General features: G+C 41.1%; 6 protein-coding genes across 6 annotated transcripts; 3 read left to right on the forward strand and 3 right to left on the reverse strand. All coding sequences in view use genetic code 12, as the record gives it.

The window, feature by feature from the left end:
• Positions 1-292: 292 nt before the first annotated feature.
• CPAR2_407930 (uncharacterized protein) lies at positions 293-1,921 on the forward strand (the record flags this gene model as incomplete). The annotated part of the gene is made up of 1 exon (XM_036811743.1): positions 293-1,921. The coding sequence occupies one exon, from the start codon at positions 293-295 to the stop codon at positions 1,919-1,921; it is 1,629 nt and encodes a 542-aa protein (XP_036668150.1).
• Positions 1,922-1,961: 40 nt separating this feature from the next.
• Positions 1,962-9,431, reverse strand: GCN1 (Gcn1p; the record flags this gene model as incomplete). Its single annotated transcript, XM_036811744.1, has 1 exon — positions 1,962-9,431. The coding sequence occupies one exon, from the start codon at positions 9,429-9,431 to the stop codon at positions 1,962-1,964; it is 7,470 nt and encodes a 2,489-aa protein (XP_036668151.1).
• Positions 9,432-9,891: 460 nt separating this feature from the next.
• On the reverse strand, positions 9,892-10,689 carry ZSF1 (Zsf1p; the record flags this gene model as incomplete). Its single annotated transcript, XM_036811746.1, has 1 exon — positions 9,892-10,689. One exon carries the CDS (start codon positions 10,687-10,689, stop codon positions 9,892-9,894), a length of 798 nt encoding a protein of 265 aa, XP_036668152.1.
• Positions 10,690-11,924: 1,235 nt separating this feature from the next.
• On the forward strand, positions 11,925-15,167 carry SGS1 (ATP-dependent DNA helicase; the record flags this gene model as incomplete). Its single annotated transcript, XM_036811747.1, has 1 exon — positions 11,925-15,167. The coding sequence occupies one exon, from the start codon at positions 11,925-11,927 to the stop codon at positions 15,165-15,167; it is 3,243 nt and encodes a 1,080-aa protein (XP_036668153.1).
• Positions 15,168-15,170: 3 nt separating this feature from the next.
• On the reverse strand, positions 15,171-15,623 carry UBC15 (Ubc15p; the record flags this gene model as incomplete). Its single annotated transcript, XM_036811748.1, has 1 exon — positions 15,171-15,623. One exon carries the CDS (start codon positions 15,621-15,623, stop codon positions 15,171-15,173), a length of 453 nt encoding a protein of 150 aa, XP_036668154.1.
• A 1,323-nt stretch (positions 15,624-16,946) lies between these two features.
• On the forward strand, positions 16,947-17,303 carry CPAR2_407980 (uncharacterized protein; the record flags this gene model as incomplete). The annotated part of the gene is made up of 1 exon (XM_036811749.1): positions 16,947-17,303. The coding sequence occupies one exon, from the start codon at positions 16,947-16,949 to the stop codon at positions 17,301-17,303; it is 357 nt and encodes a 118-aa protein (XP_036668155.1).
• Positions 17,304-17,595: the final 292 nt, after the last annotated feature.

Raw genomic sequence — 17,595 nt, forward strand, 5'->3', positions numbered from 1 at the left:
AGAGAAAGAGAGAAAACAACAACACACAACACACACAACACACACAACAACACACACACACACAGAGAGAGAGAGAGAGAAGAAAGAGAAAAAAAAAAAAAAATTAAATAAATAAAAAAAAAACTCTGCTTAAATATATATCCCATTCCCATCACATCCAACTTTAAATACGTAAAAAAAAATTACTCTTCTTCTTTTCCATCTCAGGAACCAGATATATTATATATATATATATATATATTTATACACAACTTATTCTTACCGGACACAGCAACTACAGACGTTCATCACAATGAGTAACATAGCTTTATCGCCACCACAACAGCAGCAGCAACAACAGCAGCCGCAAGAACAGCCGAGACACAATCAAATTTCTCCTCAATCACTGGAGTTGCTTACCCCACACCACCACAGTAGTACTTCCACTACCCCCACAACCAACACAACTGAGTCAACCACTATCACTACTACGCCCTCCACCACAGCCACCACCACCACAACATCATCGCAAAAGAACAAGAGAGACGGTACTAGACCTTACAAATGCCCCCACTGTGAAAAGGCATTCCATAGGCTAGAACACCAGACAAGACATATACGTACACATACTGGTGAAAAGCCTCATGTGTGTAAATTCCCAGGATGTACAAAGAAATTTAGCAGATCAGATGAGTTGACAAGACACTTGCGAATCCATACCAATCCAAACTCTAGAAAAAACAAAAAAAATGAAAAGGTCAAAAATGAGATTGTTTTTAAGAATACAACCACTGGCACAACGGAGGCTAAACAACAACAACAACAACAACTTCAACAACAACATCAACAACAACAGCAACAACAACAACAACAGCAACAGCAGCAACAGCAGCACCAGCAGCAACTGGGTAACACAAATGGGTCTACTAGAGGTAGAAAAAAGAATGGAGGTGACAGCTTGGTCGCCACATCACCACCTTCATCACCGGGAAGTAGCTCTTCCTCGAGGATGGATATCGACTTGGACACATCACATCAAAATGAAGCACAGACATTTACTGAACAAACGCTTACTCCTACCGCTACCCCCAACTTCAAAGATGGTGCTCATGCGTCTCTTCCAAGCACTGCCACCCCTTCACAAGAGTCACTCACCATGAACAAGAACTTTTCAAGTATAGATATACTAGCACTGGCTGCCACCCAAGAACTAGCTAGTATAGAACTGTCCAGATCACTTCCATCACTAGTTGATCATTTCCACAACGAGTCACATAAACCACAAAGTCTGGATTTCAAATTCTCACCACCTAAATTCCTGAATTTGAATCTGGAATTAAGTCGAGATAAACCATCATTCCATTTCAACGATACAGGAAATTTAACGTACTTGTCAAATATAGCAAGCAGATTTTCTGGTATTCCAAGAATGACTCCATTAGAGCAACCACAGCCACAGACGCAGCCACAAACGCAGCCACAACCACAGCCACAACCACAACCACAACCACAACCACAGCCTCAATCACACACCAGTCGCAAGCAAAACATATCCCAAGACTCTGACATTGACTACCTCAAACTGAAACTCAAAAAATCTAGACCCAATAGTCCTAAACTCTACCAGTATGGTAAATTCAATAACCACCACAGTACTTACACCTTGCCCAACTCACCTGTTCTTGGATTATCTACAAATACAACTCCACTAATGTCGGCAAGCAATAGTTGTACTAATTTGTCGTTGTTGGCTATGACGCCAGCCACTACAGGCAGCAACAATAACAACAACAACAGTAACGCTGGTGGTAGTGGTATTCCGCTACCACATAAACAACCCAGCACGCCATCGAAGGCTACATTTAGTTTTCCAAAGATGTCTCCCTCATCGACTGAGGCATTACCGAGTCTCAAAAGCTTAAATCTACCTATAGGTGATTAAATATAATAAATTAATACTGTTCTATCTATGTGCATCCTCTTTATACACCAACGGACCAAATCTCGTTTTCATCTTCAATTCTATCACTAAACAATGTCTCTTCATCACCACCTTGTTCGATACGCTCCCTTTCAACATTGGCCAATCGAACAGCAACTCTCTTGGTGTAGTCACCGATGGATCTGGGAACAATGGTAATTCCTGTAACTGTAGCAATGTCAGTCTTTCCCTTAAACCACTCATCAAACACCTTCAAGTCTTGATCAACAATGGAAAACACTTCCAAGTACGCCTTTTCCGCTGCCAATTTGATAGGAATGATTGGATCGCGAACTGAGCTAAATACACTGGGAACAAGGAAATCAAGATACTCTTGTGGGATCAAGCTCTTGTGAGCCGCAGTTCTAACCACAATCAATGATAATCTTCTCGTGTCAGGGGATGCTGAGCTGGGTTGAATGGCATTTTTAGCCAATTGTTGATACAATTTCTCATCGTCAACTCCACTAAGCACCAATTTACCAATGGCAATGGTGGCGTTGTCGCTTATATAAGATGTAGCTGAATCACAACAAGACACGACAAATTCAACAACTTCATGATTATGCTTCACCAATTCAGGTGCATACTTCAAAAATGCATTGATTGCTAAAATGGAAAATTTGCTTTGGGTATTGATAACCTTCTTTTGCAACAATACACTTGTCTCCTCCGGTGTCAATACATTTGCCAATGATCCCAACAACTTGGCGGAAGACACTGAGTCAATATTCTCTTCTTCAACCACTGATAACAAACTTGTCTTTGATGCTTCATTCAACTCTTTGCCTTTCAATTCAACCACTGCCAACATTCCTTGCAACATCGATGCCTTGACTCCTGAATCATCAGTGGATTTGGAATTTGTCACCAATTCGGTGATTAACGAATCGACTCGAGGTTGGTGCTTAATCAAGGTTGATAATGCCACAACCGCGCGTTTTCTCAATGTATCATTTGACCCATCGCTCAATGAACGAACAAATGTTCTTTGCAATTGTGGGATGAAAGGTCTCAAAAATTGAGGAATCTTGATCAACAAATTGTTCAAAGCAACAAGAATGGCTGACTTGATATTTGACGCCACTTTTTCACCAATGACTCTAATCAATGGACCAGTTAAGCTGGTTGCCAATGTCCGCAAGTTTTCCGCTGGTGTCTTTTCAATAATATCGGCTATGGCCAATGCCGATAATTCACGTTGATCAGATGACCCATACATCAATCCATGCAAAAACACTGGCAAAATACAGTTTGGTCCCTTTGGTAATGCAAATGCCGGCACTGATACACCAGTTAATCTAAGGGCTTGATACGATGGTTTCACAAGTTTTTCCAACAATTCCTTTGGTTGTTTCTTGATCAATACTGTGAGTGATTCCATTGATGCTTTAACGACTTCGGGTGATGGATCAGCCAAAGAGAGAATCATTTGGTAAACAATGTCTTCGAGGTACATTGAGTAATCCAATGTTGCATGTTCGAAAAAGTCCCTTGATTGAGTGAATATAACTTGTCTAATTTGTGGATCTTCATGCTTCATTAAGGCGAGTAATTGTTGCATCAACAAGTGGGCACCATCATCTTCCACTGATAACAACACCTGGTTAAATTCTTCAGAAATGTCTTCACCAGCAATGATTGACGCAATCAATGTGTTTAAAATGGTTGATAATCTCTTGTACAATGCTGTACCAGCTACTGATGCCAATGATGCCAATGCCACGGCGTCCACAGGGGGTTCCAATAATGACGGCAACGTGATTGGGAAAATGATGTCCGATTTCGACGCCATCAACTCCTTCAATGCCAATAATGAAGCTGACGAGTTGCTCAATTCTGACAACAACTGCGGGATAATCTCATCAATAACAACCTTACCAATTTGCTCATACAATTGTTCAAATGCTTGTGCAGCGGCGTTTCTTGTCGGTTTATCCTGGGTGATGAGTCCATTGTAGATGATACTAATAAATGTGTCCTTATATGTAGTGAGACCCTCCATTGATGTAGATTTGATCAACTCCGTCAATGCAATACAAGCACCTTCTTGATCCTTGGCGTCTTTCAATGAAGGCAACAATTGCGGTAATGCATTTGCACCAACACGACGAACCATGTCACCCAATGTTTGAGCAGCAATTGTCCTCTGTGTTTCATCATCTGACGCCAATTTTTGAACAATTAATGTCGTCAATGTAGGCAAGATTTCCTTTACTGTTCTTGGTGTATTGGCAACAAGAGCTTTCCAAATATCAGCACTGGCATTTCTGACCATACCTGCAACATCAGAACGACAAACAAACAAGGCAGCCAAGATACGATCACGACGGTCTTGACCCAAGACTTGGGCAAGTGTCTTATTAACCATTTGATCCTCAATGAGTTCATTCTTACCAGAAAGACCAGTGATTTGAAACAACAAGTCTCCAGTAAGTTCCAATGACGAAAGACGGATACGGTATGATTCGTTGGATAAACCAGCTTCCAATTCTGGCAACAACAAGTCAACTGCCTTTTTAGCGTAATTCTTGACAATCAATCTACCAGCTCTCAATGCAGTCTCTCTAATCTCTTCATCTTGATCTGCCAACCCATTCAATATAGGAGGAATGATACGATTCAAATATGGTGCGAATTGCGAACCGAAGCAAACAGGTAAGAAAAGCAAAAGCGGCATAAATCCAGCCCTAACTGCAGCACGAGGCGACGATGCCGATGAGATGATTGATGGCAAAAGTTCCTCCAATTTGTTTGTACCAAGACCACAAATGACCTCCGACAAAGCTTGTGCTGAACCAAGACGATCTCCGGCTTTCGATTCGTCTTGCAAAGTGGCAATTAATTTTGGAATCAATCCTGGGAATTGCTCCTCGCCTAGTTTTTCCACCAATGATCCCAAAGCTCTAGCAGCAGTTGATCTAGTTGCAGGCACAGGGTCAACCATAGCGGTCTCTAACTCCTCCACCAATTCATTCAAGTATGGCTGCAAGTCCTTTGAGTCGACTAAAATCGCCATGTTACCAACAATCTGACACGCTTTCTTTTTGGTGGATGCCGATCTATCCTTCATTGCACGGTGAATGACATGGATGATCAATGCCAATGATGAGCTGTCGATGTAGTGCACAAACTGAGTCTTTGTCAATTTATCCAATGCATCATCCAAGTGCTTTGTTGGGTCGCCAATTGCATTGATCAAGTAGGGCACAATTTGTTGAATTTCTGGGTTCCTAATCACTTCACCAAATCGTTTAAGTGACTGCTCAGCTGCTTTTCTCACTTCCTTGTGCGTGTCATTTAATACACCAACGATTTCAGGAATGATTATTGACAATGACGCTGACAATTGTTCTGGATCAAGGTACGCCATTGCACCAAGCAATTCAACGGAACCTTTCTTAGACCTCCATGCAATTTCATCAAGATTGGAAATGGCCAAGGGGATAAGTTTCTTGACACCGAAAGATGTAGTGTTTTTCATGATTTCCTTTGCTGCGTTATCAGTAGCAACTCTCACCTCGCTCAGCATATCACCAAGATTTTTCAAAATGATTGGCAAGATTTCAAACACAAATGGTTCAAAGAATTTGCCCAAACTCTTTGACAAGCTTTCGAACACCAAGGAGACACTTTCCCTTTTTACGGCATCTTTTTTGTCATCAGATGCATCGGTCAAAGTTCTAATTACATCGTAATCGGATAAAGCTCTCACTCCATCACCCTTAACCAACCCAGCAATACCAAACGCAGCACCACGACGCTTGGAGAGGGTCTTGCCAGTAAACAATGTTGTAAACAATGCATCGAAATAACTAGCAAGATCGTCTTTGAATGAGGGCACCAATGGAGCAATACATTCCGATACAGCAAACTGCACATTTGGGGTGTCCAAAGATTTCATTAAACGATCGAAAATCACTCTTAAACGTTCATCCGTAGGTTCCAAGTGGCGTGCCAATGTACCATACAACACGACAATTGGTTCCTTTATATTCTTTGCTTGTAAGCTGTCTTCAAAGATTCTAATCAAAGCCTCGACATTTTCCGCACCGTGAGCTTCAATGGCAACAACACCTGCATCCTGGTATTGCTGACGTACATTTTGATCCTTGTCACCCAAAGCCTCTTCAACAAGAAATTTGAAAAGTTTCTCCACATCAGATTCAGACAAATGGGGCACTAGGAACTTAAGAGCTAAGGCCACCGTTGATCTCTCTTCCCATCTATCTCTTTGATCAATAGTTGACTTTATAACAAGACCAAACTCATCCAATTTTGGAGCTGGTGGATTCTTTTTTGCAATGTATAAATTAAACAACTCGTCCAAGTCGATGCCTGTTTGAATAGATGCATCTCGGTACGCTTGTGCCACTGACATTCTTAATCCTGCTTCCTGCAACCCAAACAAGTCAAGTAAGTTGGTTGTATCTGGCACGCTCAAGGAATTGTCGTCCCAAATTGTTTTTGCCAATTCGCGACAATTATTGTCGGTGTCGTAAGTGGCAACATACACTTCCTTGGAGTAGGCACTCAACTCAAACTCAGAGTCCAACCCTTCCAAAATTGTTGATCTAACAAATACGTGTGGTGACACTACATTTGCCAACAATAGCTGCAAATCTTCATCAGAAATGTTAACAGCAATATATTGGCACAATGAAAGAAAACATTCCTTAACCAACTTGGCCTTTGATGGAACAGCCATGAGCGAGATTAGTATTCTCAAAATGCTTGTTCTTGGTATTCCAGCATCAGCAAATAATTCAGCATGGGCAGAAATGATTTCCACACTTAGAAGCAAGTGCTCTTCTTCGGGGTCATTTTCAACAAACTCGGACGTGACGGCAATTTTCTTTGAGTTTTTGAAAGCTGCCGCTTGCCCAATTTGCAATACTTTAATCAATAGTGGGAGCACATACGCCAACGACACGGCATCCAATGGGCTTTGATCACTCAAAATCTTGACACGGTACAAAATTCTACCAAGTAGGGACTCCAAAGGTTCCTCTTCATACTTGGGGTCGACCTTGACCCCATATAATCTTAAAATGGCAACACCAACAAATGTCTTCAAGATTTCAAATCGCGATGTAATCAAATTGGAAAGGTTGATAAAAGTGTCTGCACTTTTGAAGAATTCGCCTTCACTTATTGCCAAGTCAAGCAATTTCTTTACACTAGTTGGGAACCAAGACTCGGCTCCATTTCTGACTACTTTGGCTTGTATCGCCAATTCATCAATCAATCCAATGGCAAAGTTGACCTTCTTCACTGTGGATTCGATGTCACTTCTAATCTTTGACTCCTTAGCAACTTGCTCTGCAACAAGTTTCTTTTCTTCGGGAGTCAATTTCTTTGCTTGTTTCAACTCTTTTCCAATTGATTCCTCCCAAGCTTTGATTTCATAATCCTTGGCATTCTTGTCCAAGGCTTTAGGTTTCTTTGCAGTCACGTCAATGACCATTTCACCTTCTTTTCCATAGTAGATGGATTTTGACACCTCGTCTATATGTTCAACAGTTAAACTTTGGTCAATAAACTTGGTGATCACGTCTACTGAGTCAGGCTCAACAAAAGCAATAGTCGCGAGTGCCTTTATGGAGTTGTCAGTTGCAGTGGCCACACATTCATTAAAAATTTGTTGGTAATTATTCTTGACCAATTTACCAATATCAATTTTGTGTCCGCTTCTTTGTACAAGACCTATCCAGCCACCGTTGATACGTATGCTTGGGTCGTTGGCCATGATGATTAACTTGACCGCGTTTGACTTTACTTGGTCCACCTCCTTTAGCTGAGTTAATATAGCAAACACAACACTGAGGTCTCTAGGGTTACAAACCTCTCGGTCTAATGTGTAGGCTTCTGCAATTACCCCATCACTTAAACCCAAGTTGACTTCGACCTCCTCTCTGAAGCGTTGCTGAGCTAGCCTCTTTATGCTGTATGGAACTTTTCTTCCAGTGAGCACATACAACCAACCTTTTGGATGATTATACAAGTCTTTGACAAACCAGTACAAATCAGTGGTGTCTAGTTTCTCAAAAATTTTTGTCTCATCAAGCAAGGGGGAGTCTTTATGTGTGAGTGTCAAAATCACAAATGCTGAGGCTATGTTTTTGATGTTGGCTGCTGGCGATTTTTCAATTTCAGACAATGTCTCATTGAACACAGAAGAAAAGTCGGGTTGCTCTTTCCCCAAAGCATGTTTCCCATACTCGACAAACCAAACACGTTTAAACTTTGATTTGAATCCGGTAGTGAATGCTTTGATGATGTTTTCGTCAAACTTGCTTGCTTTGAATGCATGGAATGCAAATACATCAACTAAACTACTGAGCGATATCTCATTTTGCTCTTTCGAAACCAAGGGAAGCAATGCGTCCAACACCTTTTCTGAGGCATCAGTTTTGAGGAGACTTCTTACCAAAAGAGACTTTGATTCCGCATTTGTTGTTGTCTTGATAGTTTTGACAATATCCTCGGTTATATCGTCCTTTGATCTGGTCACTACCAAGACCAAAGTATCGTAAGCACCAACTCTGACGTGCTCTTTTTGAGACTTGACTCCGGAAATAATTGACGATAAAAGTTTTGATGATGGCGTGATTTTGATTTGTAGGCTTTTAAAAAAGATGGGGAGCACGATACCAAATGAGTTTTCTGAAGACCTGAGAATGGCCTTTTCAATTGCTGGAAGCAAGAGAGTGTTGAAGTTTTCCTCGTTCACCAATGTCTCCACACATGGACTGAACTGTTCCACTTCAAATTTTGACGGAGCTTTCTTTCCTAGCAACACCAAGTTGATAAACGTGGTCAACACTTTTGTTTCATAGGTCTTGAATTTTTCAAGCACTGATGGCTTCTTTGGTATAAGTTCGATTGCCGCCAGGTTCAACACACCAAACAAGGAAAAACAATCGTGATTTATTACAAGCTCCATGTAAGTATCGTCCTCAAGCAAGGTGTGGGCAATGCTTGTCTTTGTAGCTGTGATGGCTGACTTTGTCACTCTATCCAAATGCTTTGTTGACTTACCCTCATGCTCTGTGCACTTGACAAATAGCTTTGATTGAATGGAGACACATCTTTCGCTCAAGTCCTTTTCCTTGGCAAGCTCTATAGTGAACGTATTTATCCATTGTAGTAAAGTCAAATAATCGGTGATGGCCAATGTCGTTCCAGCAATCTCTTTGACGATAAAGTCCACATAGTGTGAGAGCAATCTTTTCTCCGCCTTGCTTATCCCGAGTAACACCTCCAACACGGCATTTCTTGAATCAGTGTCCTGATAAAAGTTGTATGTACCAAGCAATACGTTTACAACTGCTTGCAATTCTGCATTTTCAATCTCATTCAAGCTCAGCTCAATTGATTTCAATGTGCTGACCCTTTCTTTCAAAGACGAGCTTCTGACGCCTTTTTTATAAACAGGCGCCAATTGTTCCCATGGGACGATCTCCAGCATGTATATATATATATATATGGTTATATAGTTTGATCTTGAAGTAAAAAAGTTGCAAGTTCTTATTGAAAGCGAGAAAATTAAGTGAAAAATTTTTTTTAACTGGTTTTCCCTTCTTTTTCTTTTCTTTATCAACTATAACAGTCGATGAGGAAAGGTAATGGTCCGTTGCAGCAATGGGTTCAATGTCGGTGCTGGTCTTTCGGTCAGTGCAGACTGCGGCCCGACTCGGCTTTCAGCTGGGCGCTGTGGAGAACATCACGAACCCAATCATCACCACACAATATAAAGTGATTGTCAATGTATCTGAGGCTGTTGTTGATCAGGAGAGGAGGAGCAAGGGGAGTAGCAGCAAGGAGAGTAGGAGCACGGAGAGTGAGAAGCCGTTACCTAGAAGAAGATGTCTCTCGATAAATAAATAAATTCTCATAACTCTATCTAAATGCTACATAGTTTCATACTTTCAATCACCATGTTTAAAGCAGCATCTGTTGCCGTACCTGCAGCTTCCATACTTTGACCAGTTAGCACATGGTTTTGATCTCCACTTTGGTGGTCGTTCAATATGCTTTAACTCAGCTTCACCGTGGGCAAACTGGCACTTGAGACCATAGGGACAGCTGCCGGTTTTCATAAATGGCCCGCACAATTCTGTCTTATATAATTGAGTGTTTACTGTCTTGGATTTAGATTGAGGGGGTGAAGTGTCGCGTGAAGGAGTTGTTGGTGTCTGCACGGAAACTGTAGTCTCATTGAGTACACTTTGATGACGTGGAATATCGTTGTTTAATATATGTACTTGTTGTTGGTTATCGTATAGCTCGTCAATGTGGAAAGGACTAGTTGTGGCCTGTTGTTGTTGATGTTGGACCTTCCATGTCGATTGACCCAGGTGCCATAGTGGTGAAGCTCTCTGAACCGGCAGTTGAGTATAATTTTGAAACGGGGAAACATCCAGGAACATGGGAACTTGGGTGTGATGCGGATCAATAAAAGGTGAAAGTTGTGCATTGAAGGAACTAAAATGGTTGCGACAGGGCGATTGTAGTTGTGGTTGTTGTTTAAAGCCAAAGTCATTTGAATACTCTAAGCCGTCCGACACGCTTGACTCATTAGACGACGTTTGCCAAAGGTCTGGTAACAAGTCTCCAGTATTGAAATCAACAATTGAGTTTGAGGACGAAACTGTGGAAAGCGATGACAATGCTCTTGCGCCGTTTGCAAAGTCGGACTTGTGGTAATCAGCAGTGCTAGCAAACATTTTTCAACCAGAAAATGTATGGACTTGTAAATGGTGTTAACAGTGGAAGCTTTGCAATACTGATAAGCTATTTCTGTGCAGAAAGGTTCTTTTTGGTATGTTTTATAATCTTTTCAATCATAAGGCATCCACAATATACAAGTTACACAAAACTATATGCATGTAAAGAAAAAATGCTCAATTTTATTTTGGGCGTTTAAACCACTCACAAGAAAGCGTTGTTTGTTTATTCCCCTCTCTTCAAGTTTTGAATGATACCATCCAAAAGATAAGACAAGTTGTGTGATCAGAGTGTAGTGACTGCCGTTCTCCATGCCCGTCACCGAGATAAGAAACATCTCCACCAACGTAATATCGTATCACTTGCTTGAACAACTACAGCATCCACCAGTTTCTTCTCCGATATGGGATTTCCATTGTCATGTGTCTAACTCTATTGTAGTGTTTGTGTAACTTATTTTTGTTCTTGTTGGTAGGTGCCGTTTCAACAAGTTTTTTTTTCCCTGTGTTTTGGTGTTTTCCAGTGATCGGAATATCTCGCAATTTTCTCCAATTTCCACCAACACTATTTTGTTACTGGTTCTTTTTTTTGTTTTTATTGTTTGAATTTTTAATCCGATGGTTTCTTGCTTCAACCAATCAAATGCAAGCATTGAAAAGTTGAGCTCACTCCTTGAAACTGTAACCATACTGGTTACTACACTATATACTTTTACCCAACCAATTACTCAATTTGATCGTTTGCGTAATTCAATCCAATAACAAATTCATTTCCAACTGTTCTTTTACTTTCCCCAATTCGATTCGCTCAGTTAGTTCTCCGCTTTTTGCATTTTGTCTTTTTTTTTTTTTTTTTCTTTTTTTTTTCGTTTCTTGTTCGTTGTTGTGTCAGTTGAAAATATAATTGCAATGTTTCCCCTCTAATGAAGTGGCACCTCCCCCTATATTCCTACTTATCTCCTCTCTTAAATAGGGGATTTTTACTTTTGGGGCATCACCTGAATACACACTCTCCTCACACCACCCTATAACACAGTATGGCACCAATTCAAAGGTGTCCCAGACGAGAACCAACTTATGTATAGTTCACGTGATCTCGGTAATATATCCCCGTTTGGTCTTGCGAGCTCGGAGATATACTTCCAGTTGATCTCGTGATCTATCAAAAACGTAAACAGAGACAAAAGTTTCTCAGCTTCTCTGGAACACGTAAAGTGCCATCCTCCTTTGCCCTTATGATCAAAACAAACAACCTTCAAGAACAGCTAGATTGGCTAAACCAGGCTAAACCTAATCTACCGAGTGCTCAGGTAATTGCAGCAGCACTCAAAAAGTATCCCAAACTGAAAGTCGGCAACGCATCATCATCATCGCTATCGACGCGTCCGGTATTCAATGGTCAACTGCAACAACACCATCACCAAGAACGGCCCGGAGCTAGCCAAAATCAATCTGGCTCGTTAAGAGAAGATGTGTCTGTCATTGGAAATCTAGTCGTCACTACTATATCCCCTGAAAGTGACAAAGAAAATGTACCCCCTCCACCCAGAATCCAAAACAATGACTTACATGAATCTTCATTCAATTCTTCATTCAACACATCATCTGCATCTTTGATACTGCAGTCACTCACACAGAATAGAGGCGCAAGCAAAGTCAAGAAAACGCAATCAAAACTACCATTGGTGTCACAGTTTTTCAAACCACAAAGTGAATCGTCTGTACATACAACTCAATCATCACAAACACGACATAGGAGCCAAACAAGTCCAGACAACGTAATAGACTTAACACTTGATGCTGACTCTCCACGAAAACGGCCCGCAGAAGAGGAGTCACCCTTGTTGAACAAACGTGCAAAACCTGATAAAGCACAGCGTTATCTCGAATTAATACAATTGCAAGAGTCCAAGATCAAATTACTAGAGGAAAAATTTGTCATTAGTGAATCTACCTCCATTTCGTTGGACCAGAAGAAGGAACATTACGTTGAATTGCAGGCAAGAATTGCATCCTTGGATGATTTGATTGCTAAATTAAAAGATGCGACGAATGAGGTGGTATCACCAACGCAGCATGAAGCAACTGATGATATAGAAGATACCAGTAATGATACACACGTGTTTAGAGCACCAGCAAGACCAACAAGGATTGCAGAAGCAAGGGAAATTGTTTCAAATATTGACGTTGATAATAACAATCTGATGTTGGATATAGAAGATGATTTTGGTAACAACACAATGGACGGATTGAGGACCCCAACGCAGGAGCGGGACGATGTTGATGATATGGGCAGCTTTATTGATGACGCCTCTATTCCAAACTCACCTTCTGCCTACGGATTTTCCGATGATGATGGTTCCGATGCAGTTGTTATTGATAGTCAAGAGATACAGAACCTCAGGTTGTCGCCTGATGTGGCAGAGAAATACGGAATTAACTATGACGAAAAATCTGTGCCTCCCAAGCAAAGAAATAAGAATAACAATGATGATGATCTCGAATGGCCGAATGAGGATCCGGATAATGATTACGTGGAGGATATTGAGTTCTCCACTCAGCTTAATCAAGAGCGAGAAATTGATATTATAGAGATTGATTCAGACTCGGATGATGACATTGACTTGGCTGACAATACTGCTCTTAGCGAGATGCCACTACCTGCGCGCAACATGCTTAGCTCTTCTGAATCAGGTGCCGAGTCAACCGCATCCAATCTAAATGCCATGTCAGTATCGGTTATTGCAAAGCAGAATGGACCTCCACTACTAAACATGGACAGCGATGACGGTTTCAGTGAAGACGATGACGAAATCATGCAACTCATCAATGCACCCAAACCGGTAACTCGTGTGGTGCCGAAAGGGTCCGAGGATTTTATCGATGAGGTGTATGACACGCTTAATAAGGTATTCAAACTTCAGTCATTTCGTCCTAACCAGTTGGAGGCGGTTGTTGCTTCCCTTTTGAACAAGGATGTTTTTGTTTTGATGCCTACCGGTGGTGGTAAGTCTCTATGCTATCAGCTTCCTGCGTTGATCAAAGGCGGCCATAGTAAAGGCACAACTGTTGTTATATCGCCGTTGATATCCTTGATGCAGGACCAAGTGCAGCACTTGATACACAAAAACATCAAAGCGGGAATGATTAGCTCCAAAGCAAATAGCGACGACAACAAACACACCTTGAACCTTTTCCGTGAAGGGTTCCTCGATATTGTATATTTGTCACCAGAAAAGGCAAACAAATCCACAATGATTCAAAAGATTATTGGCAGGCTTTATGAACGCAATCAACTAGCGCGTGTGGTGATTGACGAAGCTCATTGTTTAAGTTCGTGGGGTCATGATTTTCGTCCCGATTACAAGGGGATGGGCTTTTTCAAAGAACGGTTTCCTGCAGTGCCAATAATGGCATTGACGGCAACGGCAAATGAAAAAGTGCGGATGGATATTGTACATCATTTGAAGATGGATTCCCCAGTGTATCTCAAACAAAGTTTCAATAGAACCAACTTGTATTACGAAATAAGGTGGAAGAGTGGCAATTACCTTGAATCAATGAAGGATTATATCTTATCAAGGTACAAGAACAAGTGTGGAATTATCTATTGCCACTCTAAGCAGTCGTGTGAGCAGACTAGTGCCAAGTTAAATCTGTTTGGATTGAAAACGTCGTTCTATCATGCAGGTATGTCACCTGAAGACCGTTTCAAGATTCAAACCAACTGGCAAAAGAACAAGATTCAGTTGATTTGCGCCACCATTGCCTTTGGTATGGGTATTGATAAACCGGATGTGAGGTTTGTTATTCATTTATTTATTCCAAGAAGTTTAGAAGGTTATTACCAAGAGACAGGAAGAGCTGGTAGAGATGGCAAGCCATCTGAATGTATCATGTACTATTGCTACAAGGATGCAAGGTCGTTGCAGAATATGATCCATCGCGATGCCGACTTGACTGAGGAAGGCAAGGAGAACCACTTGGCGAAATTGAGGCAAGTTGTTCAGTATTGTGAAAACACCACTGATTGCAGGAGGAAACAAGTGTTGCACTATTTCAATGAAACATTTGACCCCATCAATTGCAAGAAGCAGTGTGATAATTGCAAAAACTATAACCACGTCACTGTTGTTGAAAAGGATTGTACACAGTACTCCCAAGACATTCTCAAGCTTGTCAAGTCTATTCAAAGTGAAAAAGTAACCGTTTTACACTGCCAGGATGTGTTTCGAGGTCTCAAGTACAACAAAATTACCAAAATGGGCCACAACAACAACCCATATCATGGAAAGGGGAAAAACTTGGACAAAACTGATGTCGAAAGAATTTTTTTTTACTTGCTTAGTGAAGAATGTCTTGTTGAATACCAAGTGATGAAAGGTGGCTTTGCTTCGAACTATGTCAGAGTGGGGAGAAACGCGTCAAAAGTGTTGAATGGGAGGAAAACGATCAAAATTCAATTCAGCTCTACATAGTCCCTATATATTATCATCGTGATAAACAAAGTTTGTTCTCTTTGGATCTCTTGGTGCACTTTTCGTATACTGGGCATCATCTGGTGGCCTTTCGGCAAGTGTGTTTGAATGCAACATGCTCTGGATACTGAGCAATATACTTTCAATGGAACACGCGGGTGTCCAATCTTCTCCAAGCAAGTTGAGACAAATGTGGCCATTGGAGTAGATGTGTGGATGCAATGGAATGGGCGAGGATGCATAGTTGATAAATACCACCGACGGGGAATCGACGGGGTAGTCATCAGTAATGGTCACTTGAAGATAGTAGTCATCGGGATAAAGATCGTGATTGTCGATGTGGATCTTGAATAGGAAACTTAGCAACTCTTCCGATGAGACTAGTTCAACTCCGGGCAAGTTTGCCTTGGTGATGGCTTGGTACTCTTTTGCTAATCTTTTGTGGTACGGGTGCATGTGGATTAGTCTTTCGGATTGGATGAGTTTTAGCGCTACCGAAACAAATGAAATTGTGCTGTATCGCCCGTTGTTTCCTCTTTCGTGATAATTAGTGTGGCACGGAATTACTTTATCTACAGCAACTTATCCAGGCACCGTCGAGCGATAGATTTTCCCGACACCAGCTAATCTAGGCGAGCATTGTGTCGGAGTTGTGAAAATCACTGGACTTAATGCAGTATGACACAAGCAAAGCGAATAACCCCAATCACATTATTAAAACCTAGATTATATAAATTGGTTGCAGTATAGAGCTAATCTCTCGTCTGTAGTCATTTTCAAGATCAGGAATGAAGTTTTCGGTTGTTGCAAATGGTGCTTTAGTAACATCAACAATTTACGCAATTCCATTCGAATGGCAAATTCCTTTTAGTTACTTTGGATTGGAGGCACCTCAGTCCCCTCCCCCTTCAACACTGGTGAAAATGCTGGGATTTTTTCAGAAATTTCCGCTTACTTTAATGAACCATTGGGAACACTAACTTGCCAAACAAAAAAGTTGTGGCTGCAAATTGTTCTTCCTCTGGAGACATTCAAGTCATTTAAGGAGGACACCACCAACAAACGTACCAAAGAGCAAAAGTTTTATTTACACCTTAAAGATCAAAATTTACCAAACCACCAATTGAGGGTCAAGGATCCGTCTCAATTGGGAATTGATTCCGTTAAACAGTACTCGGGCTATTTCGATCGACATCAATAAAGAGGACAAATACCTTTTCTTTTGGACGTTTGAAAGTGGAAACGATCTGAAACATGATCCATTTGTGCTATGAATTAATGAGGGTCCTGGGTGTGCTTCGTTCTTGGGCTTACTTTTGGAGTTGGGACCAGCATCAATTTCAAAGGACATCAAGCCTGTTCACAACCCACACTCGTGGAACAATAATGCAACCAATATATTCCTTGACTCACCTGTGAACGTTGGTTACTCCTATTCATCAAATGCTGTTACTTCTGCAGATGCCGCTGCGAAAGATATATTGTTCTTTAAGCAGTTCCACGAATATGCCAAATTGAATTTTCATCTTTCTGGCGAGTCGTATGGGGGACATTACCTCCCAACAATTGCCAATAAAATTTTAAACCACCTTGAAAGGTCATTCAATTTGACTTTAGTTATGGTTGGAAACGGGTACGCCGATGTCAAGACTCAGTACCAGTACTTCAACCTATGGCAAGTGGTGAAGGAGAAGAGCCAAGTGTTTTGGGACCCGGATATTTGCGAAGCAATGAAAGCAGCTATGCCATAATGTGTTAATTTGATTGACAAGTGTTAACATGTCGCAATCGATTTGGGATTGTCTTCCTGCGACCATTTATTGCAATCTAGCAGAAAACACACCTTACGGAAAGACTGGTAGAAATCTTTATGAAGTTGGAGAGGAGTGTAAGGGAGACAGTTTGTATTATAAAGGGATGGACTACTTTGATGAGTACTTGAGTAAGCCAGAGGTAATGAAAGCAGTTGGTGCGGATGTGTCAAGTCACAAATCATGCAACGAGGGGGGCTCAAGAAAAATTTTATTCTCAATGGCAAATCTGATGAGACCTTATTACAAGCATATTGTTGAGGTTTTAGAAAGTGAAATACCGGTTTTGCTCTATAATGGAGACAAAGACTTCATTTGCAACTAGTTGGGAATTGATGCTTGGACTGATGAATCGGAATGGAGTGGCTCACAGGGATATGTCAAAGCACCAATTAGAAAGTGGGAAGTGGATGGCAAACATTGTGGTAATGTAAAAAGTTACAATGAGCTCACCATTTTGAGAGTCTTCGATGCTGGGCATATGGTTCCGTATGACCATCTGAAACATGCCTTCGACATATTCATATTAAACCAATGGATTGGAGACCACTGTGTGTGTATCTATAGCTGCATAGGGCTGGACTTTTAGATATGAATCTCTAGTTGTATAGAGTATT

This window comes from Candida parapsilosis, contig 006372, assembly GCF_000182765.1.
Source record: "Candida parapsilosis strain CDC317 annotated contig 006372".
Classification (NCBI taxonomy): Eukaryota; Fungi; Ascomycota; class Pichiomycetes; order Serinales; family Debaryomycetaceae; genus Lodderomyces; species Lodderomyces parapsilosis.